This window comes from Saimiri boliviensis, chromosome 20 (genome assembly GCF_048565385.1).
Source record: "Saimiri boliviensis isolate mSaiBol1 chromosome 20, mSaiBol1.pri, whole genome shotgun sequence".
NCBI classification, from domain to species: domain Eukaryota; kingdom Metazoa; phylum Chordata; class Mammalia; order Primates; family Cebidae; genus Saimiri; species Saimiri boliviensis.
The window spans coordinates 8060811-8071615 of record NC_133468.1 but is presented as its reverse complement, the minus strand read 5'-3'; the positions used below and the strand labels follow the sequence as shown (position 1 = coordinate 8071615).

Here is a 10805-nt window from a genome sequence, read left to right as displayed (position 1 = left end):
CTCACTAACCTGGGCCAGCAGTGGACTTCTCTTGGCCGTGGTTTACGCCTCTGTGAAGTGGAAATGGTCATACTTGCCGAAACAGAGTAGCCCATTGCAAGCAAAGGCTCCCCTAGATCTGAAGTCACTAAATGAGTAACACTGAGTTACTTAAAACTCCCTGAGGTAGTAAAAATGGTGATAACACCCACCTAAGAAGGCTGCTGCAAACACTGAGTACCAGCTGATAAAAGGGTTCTTTAGAGTAGCAGACGTGGCGAATGCCCAGCAACTACGAATGTCTATTAAGCCTTGTTTGTAATACTCCCCAGCATGGTGGCGGGCACCTTGCCTGACTTGTCTTGCCACACTTGGCCTGTCTACCCTTTAAGATTCATATGAAAATAGACATGTTTTTACATATAAATATGGGCACAGGAAAACTTCTGGAAGGACATACATCAAAATTCTAATAGTGGTTATCTCTTGGTGCTAGGAATATATTTCTTTTTGCTTATCTTTTTCTAAAATTTTCTACCAACATATTTCTATATGCCTCAGTATCTGCTTTAACACCAAAAACCATTACAATGTAATGAAAAAATACCTAAGCCATTTCTTTCAGAGGCAAGAACTAATAAAGCTTTGCTTTCCATGAGGAACCAGAAAGTGTTGTTCTTTTTAATAAGAAAGCTAACTGACTTACTCCCCTCTTCACTTTGCCACCAGGAAGCTCAAAGCCAAATTTTAATTCAGTCGTTCAATTAGCTTTGTCCTTACATTTCAGAGGGTTCTCGGTTGTGACATTAAATGAAAGAATTATAATATTTAAGTTCTCTTTCTGAAATTAAAAAAAAAATACAAAACTGCAACATAAGGGCATAAGAATTTTAAGTCTTAGAAGTTCCATAATAAAAAAAAAGTCATTTATTAAATGCTCAATTCTCAAAATTATATATTTCTTAATTATTTTAAAAAAACTTCCATGCTCTTCCATTCCCCTCCCTCCAAACTAGGTATTGTCCAAGTTTTATCAAAGTCCACAAAGTCTAACACGTACTCAAAAGCAGAGAAGACAGGAGGTCTGGAGGACAAGGTGGGCTGGGTCCCTACCCGCACTGCAGGGTCCGCGAAGGCTGACTCGTGCTCGGGGCAAAGAATGGAAAGAGCTAATACACAAAACAAGCAAAAGAACTGGAGTGCGCAGCCTGACCAGAGACGTTTACGATTTATACCAATTTACAAATATTTAGGGTGCCCACCAACACCAAGAGAACAGACCAAACTAACCCCGTAAAGGAAGACCTCTGCCAGGCCCTCCTCTCCCTACAACCTCCTCTCAAGAATCATTAGGAAGCCCAAACAGCTTCACAGTTCCGGCTTCCCGACTACTGTCATATTTGCCATCTTTGTCATCACAGGCAAATGCCAGCAGAGGCCTTTTGGGGTGCCAGGCCACGGTGAAGGTCGGAGACTCACACTGTACCTCCCATAGCTTGTCCCCTATAGAAAACAATAGAGAAAAACCAATGAATACGTTCATAATTAAGGACATATCCATTAAGTACTTACCTATGTTAATTTGTTTAATCCACCTACTAATCCCATGAGATAGATTCAATCATTACCTCATTTTACAGAGAACCCCCTGGCACAGAGAGCCCACAAGCCAGCAGGGGGCAAAGCAGGATCGAAGTGCAGGTGGGTTAACTCAAGAGCAGGTCACTGAGCAGGAAAATGTCACTGCATCACAGGGACATGCAATTACATCAAGGATCTGCATGGCTGGATCCTGGACAATGCTCACCACAACATGACTAACAGGGGCATTCTTTACATATTAGAATTTCAAATTCTTCACGTTATTCTTCAAGGTTTTCTATACAGTTTCAATCTTTTTACAAAGAGTGTCAGAGATTTCCAAAAACAATAAAGCAACATTAAAAAACAAATCAGAGGAAATTATTTTGTAAAATGAATACTCTCCTCCCATTTTTCTATTTCCAACTTCTGTTGTTTTTAAAGCAAAAACTTGGTAATTCCTTAAATTTTAAAAAATGTTTATTCAAGTTCATATATAGGCAAAAGATAAAGAGAAATATACCACAAAATTTTTAAAAAGGTTGTCTTTAGATGGTGGGACCACAGGTGACACTTTTTTCTTCCTCCTACTCTGTGGTTTAAAGATTTTATTATAACAGAAGAATTAAAAGTTTTTTGTTTTTGTTTTGTTTTTTGAGATGGTCTCACTCTGGCACCCAGGCTGGAGTGTAATGGCATGATCTCAGCTCACTGCAACCTCTGCCTCCCAGGTTCAAGCAAGTCTCCTGCGTTAGCCTCTGTAGTAGCTGGAATTACAGGCACGTGCCACCACACCCAGCTAATTTTTTGTATTTTCAGTAGAGACAGGGTTTCACCATGTTAGCCAGGATGGTCTCGATCTCCTGACCTCGTGATCCACCCGCCTCAGCCTCCAAAAGTGCTGGGATTACAGGCGTGAGGCACCACACCCAGCCAAAATTAAAAGTTTAAAAAAATCAAAATATTTTCCTAAATCACTTTCCTCAGACCTGCCTGTTTATTTCTTAACTCTGCTCCCTCAGTCCCTGGCAGTCACAGCCAAAACATAAACCCACTTGTCTAAAGGAGACAAATTCATTCATGATAATGCTGGTGAAGTGGTCACGTGCAGAGATGAGATCACAATAACAGAAGTCCTGACTGCCAAAGATGAAAGACAATAGATTCTCGTGAGGTTACCTGTCTCCACTTCAGCAATGTCAATAAAATGATCTTCTGATGCTGACGCCAGCATTTTCCCATCGTGGCTGAAACTGAGAGTCCTTACAGGCCAATCCAGCCTATGACAGAGTGGTCATGAGAATTACCAAGTAAGAGGAGGGTACAATGTCACTCATAATGAAATCAAATTAATGCACCCAACGAGGAAAGTGCTGATAGAGTCACTTACCTGGAAAAACACCGAACACACACTAACTCGTCCACATCCCAGAGGCTAACCAAAGCATCTGCACTTCCTGTGGCAAAGTACTTCCCCATGGGGTCAAACTTGATACAGATGCAGTTGGAAGGATGGGCGTTGATGGACTGCACAGGCTTCAGTTCTGGGTAACTGAGAAACAAGACAGACGGCGATCAAACTGCGGAAGAGGACTGTGGTGCTAAAATAACCACAGGAGACAATGAAAAAGAAATACAAAGGCAATGGAATACCACCAAAAGCTGTCATTCAAGATAATGTTCCTGAAATAAAAAGAGATTTTGAACTACATTATTTAAAACGCACGACACATACCTGAGACTACAGAGCCAACGCTACCAACATCAAGAAACAGACTAGTAAAATTAGCGGACTTAAAGAAAAAGAAAATTAGATTAGGCTTTCTGATAGCAACACAACACCAAAAGAAAATGAAGTACCATATTTAAGAAAGACATACAAGCAAGAAAATACGAATCAAGCATTTTTATATCCAGCAAAACTAAATTTCAAACATAAAGATACAAACAATAAGCACAATACGGTTTTATAAAATTGTAAGTTTTGTAAGTACGTAAATAAGTTATGATAAGAACTCCAGGAATAACGTTCCCATGAACACTTCCCGAGGAATCTTAACTACAGAATGAGCTTCAACGACAAAAATGACTAGCGACTACAAGTACAAGGACTGGTGCTGAACACTGAATATACAGTTTCTTGCAAAAACTCTATGTGGTTTAAAAGGAGGCTATAGTATGTAACAGCTGTACACTCCTACAACGGTTATAGTATGTAACAGCTGTACACTCCCACAATATGTAGTACCATTTTTTTTTAATGGGGGAAGAATAGAAAGAGCACATGCAAAAAGCAAAAATATTTTTTGTTTCAAGTCATCACACTGGTGGTAGTGGCAGTAATATTGACATTTTGAGACATCTACATATTTACCATGGGATACAGGTAATAAGTAACCATTGGATATTCTAATTCTACAATCCCCTGTGCCCTAGAGAACCAGAATACTCAATTTGGAAGGAAAGAAATATATTTGTAATATAGAAGAGGTTTAGTAAAATCCCTGGAGTCCTCAATTTTAATTGGAAGTTATCAATATGAATTTGTAAGATATTTTATCTTTAAATATATATATACACATATGTAATTCCTAGGCCAACCCAGCAGTAATGAACATTTCTAACTTCAGTGTCATTTCTCAGTAAAAGAATGTAAGGCTTCTTTTTTACTTTTTTTTGAGGTGGAGTCTCACTCACTCAGTCGCCCAGGCTGCTGGAGCACAATCTCAGCTTACTACAACCTCCACCTCCCAGGTTCAAGCGATTCTCCTGCCTCAGCCTCCTGAGTAGCTGGGATTACAGGCTTGTGCCACCCTGCCCAGCTAATTTTTGTATTTTTAGTAGAGATGGGGTTTCTCCATGTTTGCCAGGCCTCAAGTGATCCACTTACCTCGGCCTCCAAAAGTGCTGGGATTAGAGGCATGAGCCATTGCACCCAGCCAGAATGTAAGGCTTCTTAGACAATTTTCTGATTAAAGGTCTGAGGCAAGAAACGTAAGGCAAAAAATGTACAAGATGAACTTGGAACATCTTATTAAACCAGAGAGCAAGAAACAGAAGACTACTGGGATTATATCAAAAAAGGGTTCAGGAACCAACCTGAAGAGATTCTTATTGGCCAAAGATGGGATAATTTGAGCTTCAATAAGCATAACAATTACAAGAGATGGAAACACATCAACTGTGTTTAAAAACATGAGCCCATCATGCCTGTAATCCCAGCACTTTGGGAGGCCGAGGCGGGTGGATCATGAGGTCAAGAGATCAAGACCATCCTGGTCAATATGGTGAAACCGCATCTCTACTAAAAATACAAAAAAAAAAAACTAGCTGGGCATGGTGGCGCATGCCTGTAATCCCAGCTACTCCGGAGGCTGAGGCAGGAGAATTGGCTGAACCCAGGGGGCGAAGGTTGCGGTGAGCCGAGATCGCGCCATTGCACTCCAGCCTCGGTAACAAGAGCGAAACTCCATCTCAAAAAAAAAAAAAAAAAACATGAGCCCATAATGATTCTTTAAAAATAAAAAACCTAACTGATCCTCTTTGGAGGTGGCAGGAAACGAAATCATTATCTGACAAAAGGGAAGAATCAAAATGTTATCCTGCCTTCCCCACATGAACTGTACTATGGGGTAACCAAATCACAGACAAGAAGCATCTCTTTATAAAACAGAGCAACAAATAAACAGCATATGGAATTGGCAAAAGCCAAACTGGGACATCTCCACATAGGAACAGGCTGGTTTCTCAACAGCTATGTTTTAGGAAGTTTCTTTTGAGTAATTTAACAGACACAAAAGACAGATTTTTTTTTTTTTTAATGAGCAAAACTAGGGTATCTAGGAGCTGCACATGCAGTAGATAAATATGAAGAAACACTATCAAAGTCAGGATAGTGTTTACTTTTGTGGAAGGGAGCTGTAATAGGGCAAAACACACAGACAGGCTTCTGGGGTGGCTGGAAAGAACTATTTCTCGAGCCGGGTGGGGTTGCACAGGAGTAAAGCCTGTAAGAGTTCATTAAGCTATACAATTGCTTTATGTGGTTTTCAGTATCTGTGTTTTTTTTTTTTTTTTTTTTTGAGACGGAGTTTTGCTCTTGTTACCCAGGCTGGAGTGCAATGGCGCGATCTCGGCTCACCGCAACCTCCGCCTCCTGGGTTCAGGCAATTCTCCTGCCTCAGCCTCCCGAGTAGCTGGGATTACAGGCACGCGCCACCATGCCCAGCTAATTTTTTGTATTTTTAGTAGAGACGGGGTTTCACCATGTTGACCAGGATGGTCTATCTGTGTTTTATAATAAAAAAGTTTTTCTTAAAAAGTTATAGAATCCCCATGGCCTACAAAATAAAATCCAAGATACTAAGCATAAAATTAAAGGTCTTTTATAATCCAGTCCGAAATTAGATTTCATCTTCCCATTATCATGCCCTCTTATTTCCCTTATCTGCTACCACACCCCAACAACCCTGACCTAGCCACTCTTCAAATAAGTCATGCTCACTCATGCTACTTTGTCAGTTCTTAAAATTCTGCTCATCTTTCAGATCAAGCTCATGAGCTGCCTCCTTCAACCCCCTGATATGGTACGTATGTTCTTTCCTTGTGATTCCACAGCAAACTCCTGGCCTTTCTCTCACAGAACCTATCTCACTTGACCTTGCATGGCTCACCTGGGATAGTGGAGGGCTGGAATTGAACAGATCTGAATTTCAATTCCACAATTACATTCATTTAGAGAACAAATATTTACTAAGATCCTACTACATGGAGCAGGTATAGGACTAGACATCAGGGATTCAACACTAAGCAAAGCAAACACTGTCCCTACCATCATGGAAATCACAGTCCAACAGGAGACATGGGCAAATAAACACGCAATTACAATACAGAAGGAAAAGTGCTTCCTATAGAAAATAAGCCTCTAACCTACCTCTAACCTTGGGGTAGCAGGGAAGCTTCCCTGAAGGGAAAGTGATATTTAAGTTGAAACTTTTAAGAGTGTCTCATGCCTGTAATCCCAGCATTTTGGGAGGTCAAGGAAGGCGGATCACCTGAGGTCAGGAGTTTGAAACCAACCTGACCAACATGGAGAAACCCTGTCTCTATTAAAAATACAAAATTAGCCAGGCATGGTGGCACATGCCTGTAATCCCAGCTACTTGGGAGGCTGAGGCAGGAGAATAGCTTGAACCTAGGAGGCCGGAGGTTGTGGTAAGCCAAGATCACGCCATTGTACTCCAGCCTAAGCAACAAGAGCGAAACTCTGTCTCAAAAGAAAAAAAGTACAAATTAGCCATAATTAAAGGTGCACCCAGTTCTAGCACACACTGGCTGACTTCTGATGTAACTTCTCACCTCTCATCTGTCAAATGAGAAGCAAACCATCAACCAACCCCCTAGAATTTCTGTAAGGACTCAGTAAAATATAAAGTATATAAAATATAATACTCAACTGTACTTAAGACAAGTTAGGATTCTTTCTGTTTGTGTTTTAAGCTCAGGACAGACTCACATCTAATTCATCTCTCTATCTGACACAGCACTCAGCACAAAGATATGACAGTCCCCTAAGCTAGTCCCCCTTACCTGAGGATGTTGATACAACCATTGCCATTTGTCAGGAAGAACATGTTATTGTCATTGTTCCAGGAGATTTCATTGACCTCAAACTTGAACTGCTCTTCTGCTTTGGAACGGTGTGTCTTGGCATCAATGAAAGTCACCACATCATCCTTGTTGCCTACAGCAATGGTCTGCCCATCAGGACTCCAGCAGATATTAATGTTCTCCCCTGGGAACCCAGACATAATCAACAAGATAATCTGTTTGCTCATAATCCTCCACAAATTTATTTTGCTATCCTAGAAAGAAGACCAGAGCCTTCTTCAGGGCTTACTCATTAAGGTCCTAGACAAGAGAAGGGAACTACCACTTATGATTCAACAATGAGTCCAGCATATTTATCTACACATTTCCCCATTTGGTCTTCACGATACTCCTCTAAGATATACTTTATTATCCCCATTTTATAGATAAAGAAAATAAAAGATAAAAAGATAAGCCAAAGTATCAAAGCTATGAAGTCACAGAGCCAAGATTTTAAACACAGATTGGACCCCAAAGCCCCCTTTTCTCTTACACCAGCATTTCTTAAACTCTAGTAATTCATATGCCAACATCCCAATTTTTGTCCTATTCATTAAACACTGCACTTTTCTTTATTCAAAATTTTTCTTAAAATTGACCCAAAATATTTACTTAAATAAATTTAGCAGCTGGGTGTGGTGGCTCATGCCTGTAATCCCAGCACTTTGGGAGGCCATGGTAGGCAAATCACTTGAGTCCAGGAGTTCAAGATCAGCCTGGCCAATATGACAAAACCTGTCTCTACTAAAAATTAGTCAGGCATGGTGGCATGTGCTCTGTAGTCCCAGCTACTCAGGAGGTAGAGGTAGGAGGATGGCTTGAGACCAGGAGGTGGAGGCTACAGAGAGCCAAGATTGTGCCACTGCACTCCAACCTGGGTAACAGGGCAAGACCCTGCCTCAAAAATTAAAAATAAATTTAGCTTCAACTGAGTAATAAATTCTATGAGCTAGTTCTTCTAGTAGACATTAAAATATTTACATAAATGGTTTTTAATGTTCACCCTGAATCACTCATGCATCAGCAGCTGTATACTTGGGGAAAACACACCATTCTGCCTCCAGTGTCTTGTCAACAAAGTCCAGTGGCCCACACTGAACACATCAACTAAAAATCTCATCAACTTTTTCCATTCTAAAATGCGTATTTTTTTCACATTTTAATATCTATACTACATCTTTAAATGTATCAGGAAGCATTTCAAAATTTGGGGTGCATCACAGTTATTTACCAACTTTATTTCCTAATGGGGCATCTTATGATCAATGAAACCTTAGAGTCCATACAATAATGGCCTCAACACTTATAACAGAGCCTATAAATGTACTGCACAACTTTCTTGTCACTTTCCCCCAGACCACTAAGACAGGTTTCAACCATTCTAACTCATTAGAATTTTCCAAATTCTCCATGCCTCTGCACATGCTGTGCCCTCTGCCCCATTACTCACCCACTGCACCCAAACCACTAAATTCCTATGGCTAGCCTAAGAGTTTGCTCAAATTTGGTGAGCCCTTCCCTGGCTTCCCTAGGCAGACGTTTGTTTTCATTTCTATTCTGGGTATCCACCTTGCAGACCTCTCCATTATAAAATACGTCATATATATATATCCTCCAGGGGAAGTCCTTGGAAACTCTTATTCAGCTCAGAATGTCACATACACAGCAGAGTACTAGGCACAGAAAAGACATTCAGAAAATGGTTGCTGAATGAATACAAGCAGTTCTCTTCCTGTTACCCTCTCTCTCTGAATAGTCACCTTTAGTGTTCACAGTGGCAATGCATTTTGTAGTCCTCACATCCCAGATGCGAATAGTTTTATCTCCAGATGCCGTAACAAATAGGTCAGGATTACTTGGATGCCAGCAAAGCTGGTCCACACTATCTCCATGTCCCCGATAATTATTTTCTTTGACCTGAAAGAACAGAATCCAGATGTCACTTCACATAGATGTAGCTGCCTCCCCATGTAACTTTTTAACTTTATTCAAACCAAGGTATGCTGGGATCAATAAAGACATGGGTAACTCAGAATCCAGTTCTTCCAAGCCCTTTCTCCTTTCTCTCCCCGCCCCCCACCCCCAGTCCTTCTGTGGCTCTGACTCATACACCTATGCCCTTACTTTTGTGCCCTCTCTGGCCTCCTCCTCCTTCCTGGTTTTTCACCCCTACTCTACCATCAACGTTCCTAACCCAGCCGTTCATTCCCACGGGACGCCCTATCACTTCCAAAAGGGCCCTGTTCACCACCACTACTACAGCCCCTAGTCACTCCTTATCAGCACACGATTCGACTCCACACGAGAAAGGATGTCCCCCGCAGCCCGGTCCCCTCCACCCTCTCCTCACCCTCACCCGCTATCGCCAACCTCCCTCCTTCCACACTTCCCCCAGTCTTCCTCTCCTCATCCCTCACGACCCCGTCACCCCCACACTCCGCCTTCTCCCCAATCCTTCCTCATCTCCACACTCTCCTCGTCCTCCCTCAAGGCCACTCTCCTTTCACTCCCGCGGCCTCGTTCGCCCCCATTGCCCTCCCACTACCGCACCTCGCTTCACCGCAGTCCCTCTACCCAGCCTGGGCCGAACCCCGGCAGCTCACCAACCGGTCCTTCTCCAGCAAGAAGACGCTGGCCGTCTTGTCAAAGGACCCTGAGGCTAGGCGACGCCCGTCGCAGCTCCAGGCCACCGAGTGCACCTTGGCGCTGTGCGCCAGGAACTCGCGCGTCTTGCTGTGGCCCCGGAACAGCTCCTGCATCCCAAGCACGTAGCGCGACGGGCCGCTGCTCACTGAGCACCACGGGGCCATCGAGCCGGGGCCGGTCTGGCCCAATGCCGAGGGCCCCATGGGTGCAGTGGGCACCGCCATGCCGAGCTCCCAGCTCACAACACCGCCTCAGTCGCCAGGGTGCAATCAGTCCTGGCGCCGCTGCTGCACGCACGCGCCCGGAAGAGCGACGGAGCCTCCGCGCAGGCGCGCTGTGGCCCGCCCTGGAGGAACTACAAATCCCGGTATGCAGCGCGTGCTCGCCTCCGCTTGTTTAGTAACGTGTGGCTCTTTAACTCCAAATTCGCTTCACACTTAACGATTCCAATTTCTTTTAGTGTCCTTATTTCTCCCTCATCTACTCCTTGGTAGATATATTTGTATCCCTGTTTAATCGAATCAAAGAACCAACACTAACTTTCTAAACAGTTAACCCATCACCTTTCTTCTGGGGTTGTTCCCCAAACCGCTATTCCTCTCCCTCAAGAGCAGAAAGCCCTGGGCTTGTTGCTACAGAAGGACCAGCTGGTGAGCTTATCTCACGAAAAGGACTAGGGGGTTGTGGGGTGAGGGAAGAAGTCTGGATTTTTTTTTTTAATAAAAATGATTTTTTTGTTTTTAAAATGTAATGGCAGAGGCGTGTGAACCGGAGCAACTCCATCTTAAATAGGAGCTGGGCGAAATGAGGCTGAAACCTACCGGGCTACTTTCCCAGACAGTTAAGGCATTCTAATCACAGGATGAAATAGAAGGTCAGCACAAAATACAGTTGATACCTTGGTGATAAAACAGTCTGCAGTAAAGGAGCCAGCCAAAACCCACCAAAAC

The 10805-nt window shown here is 42.8% G+C and overlaps 1 protein-coding gene across 1 annotated transcript; it reads right to left on the bottom strand.

Moving 5' to 3' along the window:
- Positions 1-883: 883 nt before the first annotated feature.
- Positions 884-10403, bottom strand: THOC3 (THO complex subunit 3). The gene is made up of 6 exons (XM_003936126.4): positions 9813-10403; positions 8970-9126; positions 7150-7354; positions 2951-3112; positions 2740-2840; positions 884-1482 (listed from the first exon to the last, which is right to left on the bottom strand). Exons 1-6 carry the CDS (start codon positions 10077-10079, stop codon positions 1319-1321), a joined length of 1056 nt encoding a protein of 351 aa, XP_003936175.1. The 5' UTR covers positions 10080-10403; the 3' UTR covers positions 884-1318.
- Between the last annotated feature and the right edge of the window lie 402 nt (positions 10404-10805).

Excerpts from the sequence above, each read along its gene's own strand:
- THOC3 (XM_003936126.4), bottom strand. The coding sequence starts at position 10,079 with ATGGCGGTGCCCACTGCACCCATGGGGCCCTCGGCATTGGGCCAGACC. Across the intron at positions 3,113-7,149 it reads GGTTGTATCAACATCCTCAG|TTACCCAGAACTGAAGCCTG; the intron begins GTAAGGGGGACT and ends CTTGTTTCTCAG. Across the intron at positions 2,841-2,950 it reads TGTGTTCGGTGTTTTTCCAG|GCTGGATTGGCCTGTAAGGA; the intron begins GTAAGTGACTCT and ends ACTCTGTCATAG.